The 21,671-nt window shown below is 35.0% G+C and overlaps 1 protein-coding gene across 10 annotated transcripts in view; it reads left to right on the top strand.

Annotated features, from left to right (window-relative positions):
* The window catches only part of DGKB (diacylglycerol kinase beta), a 343,763-nt gene that overhangs the window by 108,394 nt on the left and 213,698 nt on the right, over positions 1–21,671 (top strand). For 7 of the 10 annotated variants that reach the window (XM_046937763.1, XM_046937765.1, XM_004939325.5 and 4 more), the window contains 4 exons: positions 3,404–3,436; positions 7,182–7,298; positions 12,480–12,553; positions 18,952–19,026. In XM_046937763.1, the coding sequence (XP_046793719.1) occupies positions 3,404–3,436; positions 7,182–7,298; positions 12,480–12,553; positions 18,952–19,026 (299 nt within the window). The remainder of the gene's footprint in view (positions 1–3,403; positions 3,437–7,181; positions 7,299–12,479; positions 12,554–18,951; positions 19,027–21,671) is intronic. The other 3 variants (XM_046937766.1, XM_046937764.1, XM_046937770.1) reach the window with 2 other exon arrangements.

Genomic DNA, 21,671 nt, shown 5'->3' with positions numbered 1-21,671 from the left:
TCAATGTTAAAATAATAAGATGCTGATAAACTGAAATGACAGCCATTCAATCATTTTAATTTATATCTAGTTGCCTGCCTGTAACTCATTACTATTGCCTGTCCCTGTGTTTATTTCTTACTTTCTCTCCTATTGGAGTGCCTTACACCCTTGCCTATATGGAATTTAGAATGTTTTGGGTTGAAAGGGGCTTAAGGATCATCTACTTTCAACACCCAGCTGTTGTCAGCAACACCTACCACTAGACCACATCACTCAAAGCCCCATCCAACCTGGCCTTAAACACTTTCAGGGAGGGGAATCCACAGCTTCTCTGGACAATGCGCTCCAGTGTCTCATCACCCTCTGAGTAAAGAATTTCCATATTCTATATTTGTCTCATTTAGGTCCCTTTATGTACTGCAAGGCTGCAATGAGGAGCCTTCTCCTCTTCAGGCTGAATAAATCCAATTCTCCCAGCCCGTTTACGTAGAAGTGCTCCAGCCTTCTGGTCATCTTTGTGGCCCTCCTCTGCATCCACTCCTACAGCTTCTTTCTTGTACTGGAAACACAGCTGAACCCATTACTCTAGATAGGGGCCTCACAAAGTCACAGTAGAGGAGGGAACAATCTCTCTCTGCTGGCCACCCCTCTTTTGAAGAGCCTCAAGATTCAATTGGCTTTCTAAGTCGCAGGTGCACGGTACTGGCTCATGTCAAGCTTTTCATCCACCAGTGCCCCCAAGTCCTTCTCCATAGGGTATTCTTTATCTTCTCATCACCCAGCTGATATTCTTGTTTGAGATTGCTCTGACCCAAGTACAGGACCTTTGCTAGTAAGTATATTTTAAAATTATTTTTGCAGCTCTGTCTCAGACAATGTGTATCATTGCCTACTATAGCACAAGTTCATATTAGGTTGCAGATAAAATAATAAGTCTTCATTCTACTGTTGGGGCACGCTGATGCTCATATTGAATGGATGCAAGATATAAGGCAAGTTATCTTCAGTGAACTGAATGAACTGAGGCGAACATGTTAAATGAGGAATACTTGATAGTAATTTTGATGTGTGATTCTTTCCACCTTTATTAAGACATATTAAACAAGTAATGTGATGTGTATATAAGGTTAGCATGTAACACATCCTTGTTGAGAGCAGTCTTGTTCTGAGTCAGAGAATTATTTTAGAGAGTATTCTCAAGTGACAGTCTCCGTTCTAGAATTATCTTTTTCCATATATTAAGGCTACTGGTGGTTGAAATATATATACATCTGTCATGGTTTTATGATTTTTGGTTATCGGTATTCCACATCATAACATCAAGCAGTGTACTGGGAGTTAAAGAGCAAATGCTCTAGTTTTGGGTCCTGTCTGGAAGAGAAGAAGCACTACGTTCCCCAGAAGACTGTTCGAGTACTGTTATCATTCCTGCTCGGGGGAACAGATATAAGGCCTGTAGGTCACCTGACCTGAGTCTTCTCTTTCTTCTTCTCGTCTCATCGTGCTCGCTTTCGGATCGTCTCGCTGCTGTTCCCGGCTGCACGCAAGTCTTCAGTATTGGTGTAAGGCCTTTAGCTCTTGGACAATCCTTCTCGCAATTATATTTGATTTTATTAACAATTATATTGAATTATATTATATTATAGTGTGTTATTGTGCATTCTGATACTATATTTAGTAAATTAGTTTGTTTCTCCTCAGGTCGTTGCCGCTGTTTTTTTAATTATTCTTTTTTGGGGGGGAGTCCCCTGTTTCCCTTTTCTGGAGGCGTGGATTTTACAAAAAACTCCCTCCGCCCCCCCAGTCACAGAACCGGGCTGGACCAGCCCGTAAACCGTCGACAACATCCTTCAGACTGTGGGGTGTAATGTGTGTGTGTTTGTGTGTATATATATATATTCACACACACACATATATAATTACAGATGCATATATATATATAATATATATAATTACAGATGCATCTAAATCATAGATGGATGTGACATCAAATAGCTATTACAAATAGATTGCACCCTAGGGTGTTTTTAGTTTGTTTGTTGTTAGTTTCTGTTTTTCTCTTTTGTTTTGTTTGATTGATTGATTTGACTTTGGCTTGTGTTTTTTGTTTGTTTGTTTTGTTTTTTGGGTGTGTGTGGGGGGTTCATTTTTCATTTTCATGCTGTCTGACTCTGATTCTCTTTTTGTATTGTATAACTGTGGGCAGAAATTAAATGGAAGAGAATTTTTATATACATACTCTTGAATACTGCATAGATTTACAAAAATGACAGTCTAGGTGTATTTGATCTAATATCTCTTTGCGTACTAGAGCAGAAGTTTTGCATCTCTTGGATACTCCCACTAAACAAAGTAGCTCTAACAAATCATTGACCAACCTTTAAAGAACACCCACCTGACTTTCCACTAATTTATTTAAAAAGCACTAAACTTCAGTCAGTTATTCAAGTCATGTATTTATACTCTGATGACCTTTGTGCTGCAAACATTTGAGGATATTTTTACATGATATTCTGTGGATTCCATCAGATCTTCCATGATCAGATTCCTCTGATCAGTATATTTTATGCACACCTGTTCTAGGCTTTCAAGTACATATATCATCTGTAGGTGTATAGTATAAAAGTAATTATACAGAAATCATCTGATGTTTTCAGTAGTTACTTGACAAATTGTGTAATGATATAAACTATTCACTAATGGTTTTATAATCCTATTTAATGTATAAATTCTAAAAATGTACTGTTATGTATGATCACAGTTGTTTTCAAAACAATTAAGAAAACTACAGATTCATACAAATTGAGTAAGAGACAAGGTGGAAAAAAATAATTTTTGCTGTATAGGCAGTGGATTCCATGTCAGCAGATAAAATGTAAACAGATAATTAGTAAGCCATTAGTTACTGTTTATCTGTTTTCTAATGAGTTTCATGTTTCTAAATGTCACTTTTGTGTAAAGTAAAAGACAATTTATGCAAAGAAAGGGTAAAAATACTGTTTAGGCCTTTTATGTTTTATATTTTGTCCACTTTAATGGAGGAAATCTTTGTAAATAAGGTTCCTGACACTGAATGAGGTTTCAAAGACTTAGAAGATGAAATAAAAAGAGCATTCCCTAAGTACCAAGTACCTCATTTTATTGTATGAAGTGGTATAGTCCTTTGGTTTAGTAATACTTTCAGCTATTGATAAAATGATTACACATATTATTTCTGGAATCTCAATTATATAATGTAAAACACTAGGGGAGTAATGTTTCAGGTTGTGCAAATACGTTGCGGGGGTGGGGGTGAAGCGCAGTGTACGTTAGTTGTTGAATACAACTGATGCAAGGTAAGGTTCCTTGTGAGAGCTCTTGCAGTGCCCCTTGCCATTTCAGCTGTTTGGTATTGCAGCCTAACCTTCTTTTTTTCCAACAGACGCTACCCACTTCAGGAGGTTTGCTCCCTGAGGTGCGTAACGGGAGGCATCCTTGTGCGCACAAATACTAACGGATCGTGATAATGTACATTTTTCTTGCTAAAAGTGCATTTTGGGGCTGAACTAAAAACCTAGGCATGGTGTTCTGTGTTATCGTTTGGAAGGCCCTGTCTCATCAATTCTTTAATTCTTGGATTTAATTCTTATTTGGATTAGTGAAAGATGGATACAACCTGGTAGTTATTATCTGACAGTGCTCTCTGGAGCAGTTCTGAATCCTAGAAGCTCCATCCTCTCAGTTAATGGGTAATGATCTCAATGTGGGAGTTCAAGGGGAGAAAAGAGGGTGTGAGATGTGTAAAAATGGGTGGAAAAGATTGTTTTGATAAGTACTGTTTTGAAAGGTATTTGCTCTGGCATATACCAAAAGAACAGAAAAGTTCAATTCTTTAAGCCATCAAAATGTACAATAGCTTTTAAAATGCTGTATTCAGTATCTCTGTCAACCTCATGCATGTCCACTAAACAAAGTCATTCACAGATGCATTATTCATTTTGTATGCTTCAATTAGAAAAGATATTAAATACAGCACAGTTGTCGTGTAAGCATTTCTTAAGTTGAAAAATAAATGCTTGCATTTTTAAAACCATTTCTTCAGTGCATGTTAAATTTGTATTAACATTGCTAGAGCTTGTAGAATATTACCCAAAGAAGGTTTTGTTAAACTTTTATGACTTGATAAGAGAATGGCACTTGATTCCTGACAATCTTGGATATCTTAGTAATGTTACATTGTAGTTTCTGAAGGAAAGAGAGAGTTGATAGGAAATACTATGTTAGTACTCACTTGGAAAAGTAAACCTTCAAGTATAGTGTCGTCAAATACCATATTTGATTTTTTAGAACACTTTAGAGAATTCTATATAAAGAGTATACCTTTTCCTTTAAACTGTGTGGAGTATATGGCTTGATTTATGTGTTCACTGCTTAGGAGGAATTGCTTTGATCTGTAAGGCAAGCAATTGTTTTGCTTATGGGACAGGTAATGTAAATTGTGGAAAGCATGTTGCTGTTGCAGCAGTCATATAGCCAAGGCCAAATAAGGATATTTGCTGTCTGTCTTATGCTAGGACAAAGAACAGTATCAAAAATTTTGTTTAAAGTAATTGTTACTGGATTTTGCTCAGAAATTATTAATAACAGGAGTTTTGTGCTAAGCATCCTTAACATAAAGGCTGTTTTCAACAGTATATAAATACTTTTCCTCTAGGTAAAAGAAGATTTTTGATGCCACACTTCAGAAGGTCTCTTTTGAATCATGTGTTTTAAGCTCTTAAAATACACATCCTCTATATGTCAAATCTGTTCCTTTCTGTTAACTTTGAACTGTCTAGACTTCTAAAAATCCTCTCTCCTTCTGTAATTTTTGTTATGAATCACAATTTTATACTATTCCTGTGTCTGCACTTCTGAAATCTGATTTAATTTCTGAATATTTTGCAATATCCAGTTTTGGCCTTATAAAATTAGGTAATATAAAATTCTGTTTAGGGTGGTGTACTCAATTTATATAAAGTGTGTTGACTTTTAAGAGTAGAGTTATTTGAAACATCAAGGCTACTTTTTACATATGTAGTTAGTTATGAAGTTTCCTTCACACTGAAGTTTCATACTTTCTATCCTTAACACTAATCAATATCATTGTGCATTAAAGTTTGTATTTGTTCACAAGCATTCTGTTCAGATGCCTCATCCTAGTTCTAGTTTCTAAAAATCATCAAGCACATAAACACAGAGCTGCTGAATTCTCAGACAGCATTCTGAAAATTAGTTCTGAGTTTTATTGCTTTAGTTGTTTCTACTGTTTTCAATGTAAAGCAGTGATATTGTAGTCTAGACACTTAGATCTCCTTTTGAAATGATCAAGTTATTCAAAGCATCCAAGAACTCTGTTAACTAACTTAGTCTCCTTGTGTGGAGTCCCTCTTTTTTTTTTTTTTTTTTTTTTTTTTCCTGAAACATAGTTTTTTAGATTGCCTTTTATAGGTAATCTAATTATAGAATCATAGACTCACAGGTGGGGTTAGAAAGGACCTCTGGAGATCATCTAGTGCAGCTGCAGTGTGCTAAAGTTCCCTAGTGTAGTTTGCACTGGAAAGATCCAAGTGGGTTTTGAATATCTCCAGAGAAGGAAGTTCCCCAACCTCTCTGGGTAGCTTGTTCCAGTGCTCCAGCTCATGGTCAACCTGCTGTTCACTAGGGCACCCAGAACCTTCTTTGCAGAGCTCCTTTTCTAGCATGTCAGCCTGTAATCTATACCGGTGCTTGCGGTTACTCCTCCCCAGGTGTAGGACTCTACACTTACCCTTGTTGAACCTCGTTAGCTTTCTCTCCACCCAACTCCGCTTGCCCTGGTCTTGCTGAATGGCTGTGCAGCCTCTGGTGTGTCAGCCACTCCTCCCACCTTGGTATCATCAGCATATTGCCACAGTTCTGCAAAGCACCTGACTACCCAAAACAGTCAGGGATTAAATTGAGGCTGGGTTGGTGTTCAAATTTAAGGAAACCAACAGCGATAGAAAAACAGTGATGAGCAACATCTGTGTTATGGTAGTGCTAGAAAGGTGTAGGATTAAGCTAGGATATATTCCATTCCTCCCTGGGAATGTGTGTCATTGCTTCTTAGCAGTTTAAAATGCTAGAGAAAAAGTGGCATGGATTCATTGTTTGTGCAATCCCTCAGGCTTTATCAGAGGTACCCCAGAGATGATTTTGGCCTGGTAAGGAATGTAAATGGTTAATGTTTAATGAAATATTTACAGAGGGCAATTGCAGGGGATGCAACAGTGTCCTTTATGTTCCTTTCTAGTGTGGCAGCTTTGTGCCAGCCCAGTTGAAAGCCTCCTCGCTCTTGTGAAATGAGGAGAGTGACTGGAGAGCAGTCAGGATTAGTTTTACTGATTCTATTTGACAAACATCTGTTTGTCTTAATTTATGGTGCGTTTTTGGACAAACTAAAAGGACATGCTGGGTGCAATTTATAAATAGGATAAATGAGATGCAAAGAGCAAGGACAATTTTTGCTTTCAGAGTTTTCTGAAATGACCTGACAAAAGTTGCAAATATGATGACAACAACACACAAACTTCTTAGCATTTCTCTTTCAAAAAACAATCTGATTGTGCTGCATTTCACCATCAAAAGTTGACAGCTGCTTAGAATCTAATGTAGAATCAGTACTTCAGCTGGTTTCCTTCTGATACAAAATGTCTTTTTTTATAAAAATCTACTTTAAAGCTCAGCCTCTTAAAGATAGACAGTCAAATATTCACAGGACATTTCTGGAAGTGGTGAAATACTCTTGAAACATCCAACCTTTGTTATCAATTAGAGATTGTGAAAAATAACCTATCTGTTAAATGATTACATATTTTGTATGATTGGTTCTAAGTTTCAGAATGCCAACCTAGTAATGTCAGATTATCTTTTCATATTGCATTAATTTGTGTTGTGACTGCACACCTTCATCCATCTACTGCCTAGTCATTATGAAATGTCCAGGCAAGTAGATAGATAGATATTTTGTGGACAGTCATTGTGTAGTAGCTTGACTGAGATCTCATTTTCATTAAAGCAGAATCAGGTATTACCCTCTAGTCAAAAAGCATAGAGGTGTGATCTTAGTTATTGTTTTATAGAATTGTATAAGGTGTTTAAATGCTTAATTTTCTCTTTTCTTTTTTTCTCTTTTCTTTTTTTCTTTTTTTTTCCTGAAGGAAAGGCAGGCAACAGTGAAAAAAGAAAAGGGTTGTCTCCAACAAATGAACAAACTGGGAGAACGAAACAAAATGCAAAGAGCAAATTCCATCACTGTAGACGGACAAGGTCTTCAGGTGTGATTATTGTTATTTTAATTTTAAGAGCTATGAAGACAACAAATCTTTAAAGGGAAATACTTCCTATGCATTAGTTCTTCTAATATTTCACTCTTAAATATTAAAAAATAAAATAATAAGGTAAAGTCTTCAATCTGTATAGGAATCCCACTGTGCAAATCCTCTGCTTCTCATACGATTGGTAGGACTTACTGAGATATTAAGCGGGGGGGCAAACATTAGCTGTAAAGCACTTGTGCTGTGAGTGAAGCTGGATTTTGATGATTTTAGTGTTAGTAATTCAACATCTTTTGAATTTGTGTTATAAATCTATTACTTGGTTAGTGTTGATTCATCTTGTTTGGACCTTTTAACTGAAAGATGAATGGATTAAATTTAAATTAAATAGATGTTATTTATCCAGGTATTGCCAAGTATAGGGCATTTGATACATCAAAATTCAGGTGGAGAAAGGCAAAGTGGTTTCAGTAGTAGCAATATCTAAAAAAAAGATCAAATATTTTTCTACTTGGAAGAAAAACCTGTGTGTGTGATTGATAAACTAATGTCATTGTAAGGAGATTACTTAGAAGTTTGCCAGAAGATCTGCCTGAACTGCTTGACTTCTTTCTGTTGAGATATGAGCATTTTTGAGTAAAGTCAGTGTTTGTGTATGTGATGATTCTTCTTGATTTCCTCAGGAGTTAAATGACCATTGTGATAATTATGTGATAATCATTTACTAAACATAGTAGACTGTTCTCTCTTCCTTTTGATGTGCTACAACTGAGGTTCAGTAAAAAGGATTCTGTCATCATAGATCAAATACTGAATACTTTATAATTATTTCATAATATACACCATTTTGCCTGTATAGAAAGACATAATATTTCCTCTTTTTCAGTTAGTGAAACATTCTCTTTATGACAACTCAAAGGGAAAAAAAAGAAGGGTAAAACTTATACAGCCTCATGATTGCTCCGTTGATGACCTAGTATTATACTACGGTGGTCATTGTCCGTGGCTCTCAGTTCTCTCTTCCTATACTTGCCATCCTCATAGGTTGCATTACTGTTCAGATCATTTGAGACAGAGCATAAAGCAAAAAGCCTAGAGTATTTGCTGACAGAAAGCTCAAGCTCTGTCAGACACAGTGTAAATAGTTTTAATAGAATGGTACTGGGAGTTAGAAAACTCTGAGTGTTCTTCCAGTGAGCATAGATGCTCTAGGTAGAAAAGTATCTTTGAAATCTCCTTTTGGTAGCAGTATATCATTATGATTTTTGGTTTTACTTCCAATGTTAGATTGCTTATGCTCATAGCTTGTTTTCTGCAATCATTCAAGTCAGTATTTCACACTCATGTGATACAGAACCTGGGATACAGTGCCTGATTGGTTCCAAATAGTAATCTCCTAGCACCACTAACTCTTGCATACACAACATTATTAAATTATTGAAATCTTCTATTAGATAATTATGGCATTAGATTTTCTGTATTTTTTTTTTTACTGTAAGACAAAACTTCGCTCTTTCCATTATGAATCCAAAACTTGGAATTTGTAATTGCTTTTATTTATTATTGTTTACAAAGGATATTTTTACTGTGATAGCATTAGAGATAATTCTGCAGTGATGTCTTTAATTTTCTGATCTTAGTATAGTCGTTGTTTCTCTCTGTTAAATAAAATTGGTTTGAAGTATTAAGAATCCATCTTTGCACAAACAATTACAAGGCCTGCTCTGGAAGTAATGCCTCCTATTCTATTCTCTTGGCCCACATTGGCATAGGCAGAGATATTGGTGGTATGGCTGTAGAAGTTGAACCTTTCTGCCAGTATTCCCTTAAATTTTGTTGTCATGTGGCAGCTGGCAGCAGAATGGCAGTCTGACAGAATGGCATTTGACATGGAAGTGAAGATGAAGCAAAGATGCGAAACTGAATTCCTTCACGCAGAAAAAAATGACACCCATTGATATTCATTGACACTGAACGTCTGTAGAAACCAAACAGTAGATGTGAGCACAGTGAAGTGGTGAACAATGTGTTTTGGTAGTGCCAACAGTAATGTGAATGACAAGCCATGTTCTGGACAGCCATGCACAGCTGTCTCTCAGTGAAATGTAGGGCAACTTGATAAACTCATTTGCACAATTCAGTAGATTACAACCATGGGAGCTGATTATCATCTTCAGTGCATTGGAAACGGTGGCAATGTTGGAATATCACAGTTTGTGCCAGGTTGGTGCCACAGATTCTCATATAGGAACAGAAAAAACACCATATACAAGTTTGTCAGGACCTGTTGAACCAATACAAGATTGAAGGTGACAGTTTCCTGGACTGCATCATTACCAGTGACAAGATGTGATGTCACCACTGTGAGCCAGAGTCAAAACAGCAGTCCATCAAGTGGTGACATGATTTCCCCATCAAAGAAAAAGTTCAAGATACAGGTCATGATGGGTTAAATGACATATACTGTCTTTTGGGATAGGAAAGTTGTGATCCTTCCCCATTTCTTGAAACCCAGACATACCATCAACTCTGACATTGCAACACTGGCTAAGATGAAGGCACAAACTTCCAGTCAGGCCAGAGAAGAGGACAAATTTTATCTTGTAACATGATGATGCTGAGCCTCATATCAGTTTGAAGACCATGGAGTACATTGCCAATCTTGGTATACTGTTCTTACACACCCTTGCACACCCATAGTATAGTCTGGATTTGATGTCTTCTGACTTCCATCGTACCGGACCAATGCAAGATGGACTTTGTGGGCAACATTTTCCTAGCAGCAAGGCCATCATAGCAGCTTTGAAACAGGTTGTCATTTCTGCTGGTATAGATTTTTATGAATGCAGCATGCAGGCTCTTGTTCATCCCAGGTGAAAATGCATAGCTAATAATGGTGACTGTTGAAAAAAACAGTGTTTTGAAGCTGAGAATTTGCTCTATCAGTGTCATTGTGCTTTTTGCATCTGTTGTAATTTCCCTTGAAATAAATAGGAGGCATTACTCTCAGAGCAGTCTTCATAAATTTTTAATTGGTAACAGTAATCATAAGCCTGGTCATTATGAAAGCTAAATGTTCCCAAAAGGATACCATAGTGAAAGACTGAGATCTGTGGGACTGTTGAAGTTATGCTATTTTTTTTTCACTCACAGATTGTATAATTTTGAAACGTTTTCCACAGTGAAAATAGAACCAAGTAGGTTTGTTCTCAAAAACTTCATCACTTCTCCAATTACTGCATAGAAGTTGCCTTTATATCCTTCTAGATTAAGGCCTGAAATTGTTCACCCATTCAGTCAAAAAATTTAATTGCATTATGTAAAAATCTACATTATTTAGAAAAGCTATAACAAATTAATTTAAAGACATTACGTTAGAATTGAGTGGAATACAAAGTGCTTATTAGATTATTGTTTTTTGATGGTCTTAAACTTACCTGCAATAGTATAGTTAAGTTCTGAAATAAAGTATTTTTATTTTATATATGTTCAAATCTTAGTTTTTGTTGAGGAAAGTATAATGACCAATCCTTCCTTCCATCAGACAGCTGTGAGCAGATAACTTAGTGGCAGTGGAGATCTGCACAACTTAAAGACAATTAATCATAGTTAAGCACATTCATCTTGCTTCTTTGTAGCTAACCAGCATAATGATCAGGATTATTATTTCTAATTAGAGGAAGTAATAGATCATGTATAACCTTAGGATGAGTCTCATTAATTAACCTGCGTCCTAAGGGATTTCAGTAGGTAGTCCATCTCTGTCACAGTGAACACCATTGGTTTACACTTAGTTCACAGGGACAAACATCATGGGAATTGGCTAAATAACTAAAATTGATTAGAACAGTAGATAAAAATTAAATATATGACAAACTTCCCTATATCCTGTAATTTGATATATGTTTCAACATGCACCAGTATACTGAAACAATCTACGGTGACAGAATGTGATCCGGGGTTGGTTTTGTACTTGGTTTAATTCCAGAGTTTGCTGGAGCTTTTCCTTACTATGTGTTAAATATTGGATCAGAATTCAATCAATTGTTTATGAAGTTATGGATGGAATTGACACTGTACTGCTGAACACATGCTACTAGAAGAAAAGTGTTTTCAGATGTCTGTTTGACTATGTGCCTGTATTTACAGGATGCCTGTAAGACATGTTATGTTCCTTGGTTCTGCCCTAAATTAAATTTTGTTGAATATTCAAATGAAAAGATTTTGTTGTTTCAGCAGTCATGATTATGATTTTGAGCAAGAACTTTAAATACATTATTTTGAAACACAGAGCCTAAGCTTTATCGTCTATGTATCTGATAAGTGTATGACTTTAGAGATGTTGGCTTTGAACTCTTAATATTCTTTTAAACATTCTAGACTTGTGTAAACCTTTTACATTCTTCACAGTCTAGAGCAATGACAGTGAACACTTGGGTTTTATAGCATCTGAAATCATAATTATTACACTGAAGGAAGAAGTTAGTTTGTAAGCCACAGTTTGTCCTTCTTTTTTTGTGTTTTCTCCTCTTATTTAAGATTTCCAGCTTTCTAAATTGTTTAGAGGAGCTGATTATTATCCTGTTTGTTATATTTTTAAAGTGTGTGAATTCATATCGTATAAAATATTGCAGTTTTCTGTCATTTATTAAAAATTAAAAAACAACTATGTGGAGTTTAAGATTCTGTCATTCTTTATTTCACCTTTATAGAACAGTGTCATTTTCTCTTCTCCTCACTGCAAAATGCATTTTCTTCATAGCTTTTTTTTCCATAGGAAATTATTCTTTTGTCAGAATCAATCATGCATTTGTTAGATTTAAAGTTTTTGTCTCTATTGAGAAGATATTGACAGTTACAACCTGCATATAGCAGTATTGGTTTCAATGGAATTACGGGTTAAAATGACATCACAGTTGTATAACAGACACCTAGCATTAAATACATGTGTGTGTATATATATGTATTTAATTGTATTAATATGTATTACTTTGCCACAAATTACAAGTTTTATATATATCTGCATATGTATAAATTATTATAAATTGTAGAATTGCTGCCAGCTAAATTACACAACTTAACATAGTTTGCATTGAGCCTTTTGCTTTCTGTCTGCTATAGGAAAAAAAAAATGAATGCAACACATCATTAATGAGTGACTGTGTTATTCTCTCCTTTTAGATCACTCCAGTTCCAGGCACTCATCCACTTTTAGTTTTTGTCAATCCTAAAAGTGGTGGAAAACAAGGAGAAAGGTAGGACTTATTCTCTCTCTCTCTTTCTCTCTCTTCTAATTTCTGTAATATTTAAAAAAATGATTTTTAAGTCTTTGTATAGGAAAAGACATCCAAAATTTGAGTAATTTTTATAATGGTATGCCTCAAATTTTGACATCTCATTGGCCTGTTTAGAAGATGTACACACCAGCATAAAGTTAGAAATCCTACAGTTCAAAACTAGGACAAGCTCTAGGTTTAATTTAACATCAGGAAGGGAAGTTATATTCGCTGTATGTGTGATCTGCATGCAGACATGTGTTGTTACATTTTGACTTTTATATTGTAACATCTAAATTAGAATGGTTTTCTATTAATCTCTGGTATAATTGTGCAGAAAAGCCAATAATTAGTATTTTGTTTTCTAATATAGATCCAGTATTTTGTTTTCTAATATAGGTAAATAGACTCGCTAATCTCTCCACCATTTCCTATAGTGAAGAAACCTTTTTTTTTCTCTGTATGTAGGAAGCCTTCTGACAATCCAATTGAAATGTAAAAGACCAATCACACAAGCTTTAAAGCTCAATTTTATTTATGTCAGTAATTAATTACATTGATTTGGATTCAAAATCCCAAAGTTAATGCTCAAAAGTTAGTGTATCAGAGGTATGATATAACAGAAGTAGGAAACACTTTTCTTCTATCCCATTCTTCAATTTCTGGCAGGAATGCTGAATTTTTGGAGTGTACTTCAGAATAACAAGTTCTAATAATATGGTCATTTTTGGTTATCACACAAATCTCCAATTATTTTATAGCCTATCTTACAATGTCATTGCTATAACTTATCCTTTAAGTCTTGAAAAATGTTAGTCATCTAGCCAAAATCAAGCTGAATATGACACGTACGTACTGGGTTATGTGGATACCCCAAAGGAGGGATTCAGTGTGTTTCTAAAGCTTTGAACAATTGAGCACTTATGTCAACTTTGCCTACCAATTTACTACTGATTCCTCTAGACCACTTCTTTGAAACACTGTCTCTTAAAAAGCAATCCAACAAAGGGGACCAAAGAATTGTTATTAGGACAATTCTCAGAGCTGATGCACATCTAACCAAAACTGCACTTGAAGTCCTCTGAAAGAAGATGACAGAATCTAGAAGCTGTTTGTTTTTTCCCTGTACTGATATACCGGGATATCAACAATGTCAACAAAGCTGATTACATTGAAGACTGTTAATCCAGAAGATTCACCATACCTGCCTTTGCAATCATAAGAATACACTACAAGCCAACAGTTGTCCAGAAAACATTCTTATTTCAAACATAGCATTAAGTGGTCCTGTTGGGCAGTTAGGAACATTGTGGGGGTGATGCAGTAGCATTCAATTTGCCTTTTTTATAGTTCAGATTGGAGGTGAGTAGATCAGGGATCCAGCCTGGAAGTATATACATGAGAAGTAGATTTGAGAGCTGTGCTTATTTAGGCATAACCTGGGAACAAGTTAGTTAAATACTGTTTCACAGCTTTCAGTCCCCAGCTCAGAATTGGTTTCAAGTTCACTATCTGAATGAACTTAATACACACGAGGCATGTCATGTAATATGAGATACACTCTGGCATGAAAGCAAATTTGAAACTTTTTCTCCAGTCAGAATTCCTGTTTCCATTCATAAATTGCAGTCTGACACTCTCCAGTTTATTTTGATGCAATTGTTATGGTGCCGAACTGATCAAAGAGGTTGTCTGAATTAAAAAATAAAATAAAAAAATGAATCCCTCTTCATTCACTAACACTATTACCTACAAGTGGTGTTACATGCTGAAGTGTATAGCAGTGGGGTATCAGTAGGATTAGAGGATAGGTTGTAACAAAAATGCAGTTTCTAAAACATTCTGGGAAGTGGTGGGGTGTTGGGGAAAAACAAAACAAAAAATCCCACTAATTTTTGTAGATGAGAATTTTGTCAACTTGATTCATTGATTGATTTTTCTGAGAACTGTTTCCCAGTCTTTATTTAGGATTTTCTCTATTTGAGAGATCATGATGAATTGAGTTATGATTTCTAATTGACTTTCATTGAACTCAGAAAGGTTACTGCGGATACTGTCAAGGCTCCAGTGTTCCCACAGTTCCCTGTATGAGATTTTATGCCTTGCCATATGGTAACCCAACCCATTTCATTGCCCTTAGACTTAGAGAGTGCATTCATCCATCTGACAACCAGTTGAATAGATGTACTCCCCTAAAAAATACTCTTGCCTTTTCCTTTTGTATATTTCTTTCCTCCTCCCCCATAATAAATAAATAAATAAATAAAAGTCTCTAAAACACAAAGGAAAGGACTGGGGATTGCCTTAAAGAAACAAAGTTAAATGCTTTTATTATGTTTTTTTGAGTGTTGAAACAGAGCTGTGGTGAGAAAGGAACATGTGGAAGGAATGCATTCAGAACACAGAACTTTCTCAACAATCATATGTAGATGACGTTACTGCTATGTTTTAAAACTTGCATTCTATTAGAAAACCAGAGTTTTGCAAAAGGTACAGTGATAAATATGATGTTCTTATGTAGGTTTCTCTTTTGAAAACTAATGGCATGATTTTCAGATATAACTGAAAAAATGGAGTACTATGAAAATAATCCAATTTGCATTTTTCTATATAGATTAATATTATTGCCAATCACCTGAAATACAACTGAATTTAAACAAGTTTATTTTGGACTTTAACAGTTTAGTACAATGTGTAATACATATGTTTGTGATAAATTAGAACTGAAGTGTAATTTAATGTTTATTAAGGAGAAAGTTGCAAATTAGAATTAAAGTTGATGAGCTTAAAACTTTCATATACCACAGATAGATTTTAATTAAAAATGAGGTTGGACGGGAGTTCAGCAAAACCAGTCAGGTATCTTCCTCAGCACAATTCACATCGTAGCTTGTTTTCAGTGAATGCACATTTCTGAATGAACATTTCTTGGTTCATTTAGTCAGGAAAAAGAAAAAAAAAAAGAGTACATGAATTTCACCCCATAGCTAACATTCCCGGTTGCCGGAGTTTAAGATCTAACAAATTAAGATGGTAGGTTTCAATAATCAGTGAATACAGTGTATGTACTCAGTACCTCATTGACAAAATAGTTAATTTGAAGAGAAGGAATATACAACTGGCAACTAGTTATGGGCTGTAGTGTTTCTAAACGCTGCTATTGTTAAAGGTAATACTTCTCCCATAAGATAGCTGGCATCTAAATCATGTTGTTGTTTTGCCATACTCATTACTTTGTTTTCCCCTTCCCCATTTTCCAATTTATTTGCCTGACCAGCAGGTGAGTTTAAACAATTGTTTCCTTGACAAATGTGCGGTTGGATGCACTGGAGATCAGCTTCCGTACACTGACGTTTCCTGCTGACTCTACGTTCAGTGTCTGTGCAGTACAGGCTGATGTTATCTTTGACCTTTGTTGTTTTCCAATAACTTTGGTTTAGAGCAGTTGTTCCCTCTACCCTGTGATTAATCTGGATTTCTAATCTTTCATTTAGCATTGAGACAGTGCTTCAACAGAAGCAGTTTCAAATGATCTTTCTGAAATATTTTATATCTGACAGAAATTGACAGTATTCTTTTACTTTCAAGGTGGAGGCCTTAGCTTCTTTGCTTTCTTTCTGAAACGTTGCATTCCCCAGATGACACAGAGCACTGCAATGGCAGCTTTTTCTCCAGTCAGTCAACTTTACTACCAATTCTGAATTACTAAATTACTAAAATTTGTCTGTAAAGGAATGATCTTACTACTTCAGAAGGTAGCTCAGTCTAACTCAGCCCAAGCAGTCAGAAGCATTTTCTTGACCAGCAAAGCTGTTCTTGAATGATCCCATCCCTATTGGCCACTCCTGTCGTAATTTTTTTTTACCACCTCATCTATGCTAATGCATGATTTAATGAGGTGTCAGGGAGGGAGGGGAGAATGACAACAAGAAATTTTTCTAAGGATTTGAATTTTAGCTTGAATTTGTTAGTTAGTATGGATTAACCCTATGAGTGGTTACAGAAACACACCTGTCTGGTAAACTGTCATGGGTTCAGAACAAGCTGGGGCCCATAGTGGCCAGTGTTCATTTAATAAGCCAGCTTTGTTCATGATATTGCACTCCATCACAAAATGTTGTGTTGTAGCATTACCCACTGAGCTGCCTCATGGCTCTGTCTGAGCAAATCTTCAGTCACAAGATAACCATGTCCAGTTCTGTCTTTAAATACGGAAGCAACATGTCTACAGACAAGTTAGTATAAGTAGGCCTTTCGGTACTGCATACATAAAACTGAAAGGCTAAATCACTGTCCATTTACCGGTTGAATGTGTCACACTGTCAGATCTAGGTACTTTTTAGTATGAAGGCAAACTTTTACAGACAGTTTCTTCTTCTTTGGTGTCACTGAAATGAATGATCAAGTTATGAATTTTACACAGACTAGTGTACTTAAACATGTTATAATAACATAGAGCACAATGTGTCATTTGCAGTGAGTCGTTATAGAGTGATTATCTGGTATTGAACTTCAGTTAGGACCTGTGGAAGGCATACGATGATTCAAAAATAATTCAGTGTAATCTCTTTACAACTGCAGGTGGACTTCCTGGTTTTGGTTAGAGATGCCTTTCTCCTTCTCTATCAGGAAGTCTTTTGTAGCATTTCACTGATACCAGACAACAGTTCTGTAAGCTTAGGTTGTGGCTACTATGTTTTGTAGCACCTAACCTTTAGGCAAATAACTCTTGATCCTTTAGAACTTTCTAACTATCCTGTTTAAGAACTCCTGGTCAGCTGCAGGGGTTAAATTAGCTGCCTCTTTGACCAAATTAAATCCTGTATCACAGAGAAGCAACTCACACATGCTAACAAGAAAAATTAAAAAGGGATCTTTTTACATCAGTAAGACACTCATATGGAATGGAAATGTACTGTGTTGTAAATCCACAGTTGAACATCTGATTTAGTTGTCATCACAACAGTTGATAATAGTGTGTATGCTGGCAATTGAAACCAGTCATTTCACATTGACTTTTTCTATCATCATCAATGGCATTAGGAATAAACTGTATTCAGTGTGTTTGGACATAATGCTTTATGAAGAATCTGATATACGAAATACTCGAGAAGTTAAGAAAATGTTCCAATTTGGCAGTTTTACAGATAATTATGAATATGCTTGTATTCAATATTGTAATATCCTTGTCTTCCACCTAGCCTGATAAATTATGCATTTCGTCAATATACATATATATGTATCCCTCAGTGTGCACAGAGATTTTGTCTAGAGGGTTTTGTTTTCTTGAATTTGAAACTGTGTAGTCATTTTTAAATACATTCAGCTCCTGTTATCTTTCTATTTATTTGAGCAGTAAAAGGAGAGATCTTCCAATGGGGGGGAAAAAAATAGTATATTAATTAGCTTGAGGGACATAAGCATTAAAATTAAAAGCAGATACATGAGTTAATAATCCAAACCATTCTCACAGATCCCAGATATGTATTCATTCTTTCTGAGCTCCATTTCATGTACTGCTGTATAAGAAACCATGCAGGTACCACGTTGTTATCAATGAAAGAAAATAAAATTATAGTCTTTGTACTGAAGAAGAAAAATATTTGTCTTACTTTTAGGACAAATAACCTCAAATTTGTAAAGTTCTTTTTTAAAAATATTCTACAGTATAGAGAGATATTTTATGATATAGGACAATGTTTTACCTGCTGTATCATTTCCCTCCTATTATTCAGATAATTTTCAATTAGTTATACTTAATTAAATTTACTTTATGTAAACTTAAACAACAGTTTTGAATCTTTTTCATTTTCTTCTCATTTGAATATAACCTGAAAGAGATGCAAGTTCTCACTAACTGAATCCAACTATAGTTGACAATAGATTTGCTTTCTCAGAATGTTTTTCAAGCTACAGAGATGTTTTTGCTGGGTTACAAAACCAATTTATAATTCTACTTGTAATTTTGTATTCATCTCAGAGATAAATCTCTCCTTTTCTATGAAGCTATTTTAATAGTAAACAAAGTGCTCTTCCAAATGCTTTTCTTATTCACCTTTTCTTGTGTCATCCTACCTCCTCGTCCTCTTTTTTACTTCTGTATGTATACAGCATTTGTATTGTAGATAGTCTATAGCACTTAATTTTATCCCTACAATTGTGAAGATTAATTGTGTTCAAATTTATCTATTTATTTAATTGTTTATAAATAAGATCTTGGAATTCAAACCCTGCAGTCAACTTCTTTGGTCCTTTGGTTAGAAGTTTAAAAACAAAACAAACCCCACAAAACAAACAAACAAGAAAAAACCTAAAAAGAAAAAAAAAAACACAAGAATGTAAGTAATTTTCTTTTTCTGTCTCTTTGACCTCTTTAGAATTTATAGAAAATTTCAGTACCTTTTAAATCCTCGTCAAGTTTATAGTCTTGCTGGAAATGGACCAATGCCAGGGTAAGTCTACAGTTAATATTATTACCAGGAACTCATTTAATGAAATGCTACATAATCAAATGAACAGACTGAGGCACATAGAGCATGCTTTGAATGTGTCAGCACTACAGACCTCTGAATGGCTGCAGAAATTTACAGGTATTATTTATTTACATGTACAATTAAAACTATGTATCATGCATTTTACTGATAACCATGCAGTACACTGTAAGAACTGTGGTAAATGTCATTTTATTTGAAGCTTCTACTGATGTCTTAGCAACCTGACTTATCTGCAGTTTTCTTTTACATCAAAACATTTGTGCGTATGCATATGTTTCTGTGATACATAGAATATGAATATATATATACATGCATATGCTTTTTCTTTTGCATGTCAAATATGGAATGTTGTTTCAGATTACCTTGGCTGAGCTTTCCTTATCCAGTCCATAATATTTGGGATGTAGGGGTACAGATTATGTTGGCAGTGACATTTTATGGGGGCTGAGTTCTGGTGAGTTTCAGAGATTCACTGTTATTTGAATCGATGTTGCAGTCAGTCAGCTAACATGCCTCTTCCATGACTCTTCAATTTTGTATTTATGTGCATGGAGGAGAGTGACAGTATATCAAATACACACTTTTGCCAGTTGAAATTGTCTCCTTTTAAGTAGCATGTACCTTGATAGAAGAGAACAGGACAGCAGTGATCATCTCATCAAAATATCTTTGTGTGTAGGAGTTCGATGTTATTTAGTTATGTCATTGATAAAGGAAATTTTATGCCAATGAGAAAAGTTACTGAAGGATATTAGGAGATATGTTCAATATGAGGTTTATGCTATTGTTTATATGTAGTGAGTATCTAGTTTTTCCTTTTTTTTATTTTTTGGGTCTTTGGATTTTAGTTTTGTTTTTAAATTAAAGGAAGTAAAAGGTGGCAGTGGAAATGTACAATGTTTTGTGCCTTGCACTGTTGTATTTCAGTTGTCATCGGTGTATCACTGAAAATAATAGACTTTAACAATTTCTGTCAGTGCTGCTGATTTTAAAGCCAAACACATGGGAAACTATTGTCTATTAAAACCATTCTATATTAGCTGTCCATTCATGCTTTATGTTAGACTTAAGATGTGTTCATGAAAGAGAAAAGTGCTCCAACCATTTTTGAAGTCAGAATTCTCAGTATACATTGTACTACAGTGTGGCTAATGTGCAACCTGCAAAATGTTACAAAATCTGCTCAAAAAACAGAAATAATGAGATGCCTGATTTCTTCCACATCTCTAATTTTGTAAGAAGTAACAGAATGTTACTTCTGTTTGTTTATTCAGACATTATTTGTGTTTTGTTACATTCATCTTGAGGCATATGGAAATTTTAAGTGATCCAAAAAGTAGGCAGATTTGAAAGAAACACAGAAATTTATTTCAGGAATTTATAAGAAATTTTGTCTGACACAAAAAGTAGTAACTGATATTGTTTTACATAGGGCACAACAGAAATGTCTCATTAAGAGATTAAGAGGACAACTTTTAAAATAGATGAAATACTTGATTTCAGATTAATCTGACTTTATTAAAACTTAAACAAACAAACAAAACCACCCACCAATTACTGGCTGCATTTCAGGCTGTAACTGTTTTCTGGTTTTCATTATCTTGTGATAAAGGAAAATGTATTTTGAGGAAGAAGCACAAGAGGGCAGTGTTAAGTTCAGACAGAAGCCTGTACTGAAAGCAATTTAAACTCTAGACTTCTGAACCAGAACGGTGGTTTTAGGAAATACTTTCAATTTCTCTTCCTATTAGGAATCTAAGCAGTTTTACTTCAGAGTCACTTTGAGGCAATTTCTAATTAATTTTCAAACAGATATTTCATTTTATTGAACCCATTTTGGTGTTTTTTGTTGTTGTTGTTGTTTTTTTAATTCATTCCACAAAAATGAATAATCCTAAATTTCCAGTTTATCTCTTACCATCACTTCTTGCCTCTGGCAATACTATGTACTCTGCATGTAGTTTGTCCATTAAAGCATGCAGTTGAATACACTGTATATTTAATTTACTAGTCTTTGTTTCCCTTTCTGTGGGGGCTGGATTGCCTGGTAAAGTCTGCCCATACATCCATCTGCCCACTCATTCATTGATCTCTACAATGCCAGATATGCTGAACTGTCAGTCAAAATGTTACGTTTATTTAGTATTGTCATTTGCATGGAACAGAGAGGGAGACAGAGAGAGGGGGATTGTACAACATGGAGGTAAATGAAAGTGTATTCCTTATGCCAATTACTATTATAGAATGGAAAGGAATAAATGTGAATTTATTTTAAAGCATTTATGATTATTGTAATACATTTTAATTGTGTTCATTTTGAGTTTTTTTCTTCTGAAAACTGCTTTCAGAGATGTATACTCAACCTATAAACTGTTTATATGATTAGAGTAGAATTTACATGTTTTCTGCCTGTTTTACCCCACAAGTTAGTTTTTCTAATGTTGTCTAATGCTGTCTTTCTAATGATGTGCTGTCAATGACCAAGAAGATAGCATTTGTAAGTTTTCTATCTTGAGTTCCAAACATCTGTGATTACTCTGAGTTAATAATTCCAGTTCCCTTTAGTTGAAAATGTACAAAATGGAGAAAAGCAAGAGGAACTG

The sequence above is a fragment of the Gallus gallus genome, chromosome 2 (genome assembly GCF_016699485.2).
Source record: "Gallus gallus isolate bGalGal1 chromosome 2, bGalGal1.mat.broiler.GRCg7b, whole genome shotgun sequence".
Taxonomy (NCBI): domain Eukaryota; kingdom Metazoa; phylum Chordata; class Aves; order Galliformes; family Phasianidae; genus Gallus; species Gallus gallus.
This window is presented reverse-complemented; position numbering and strand designations above follow the sequence as displayed.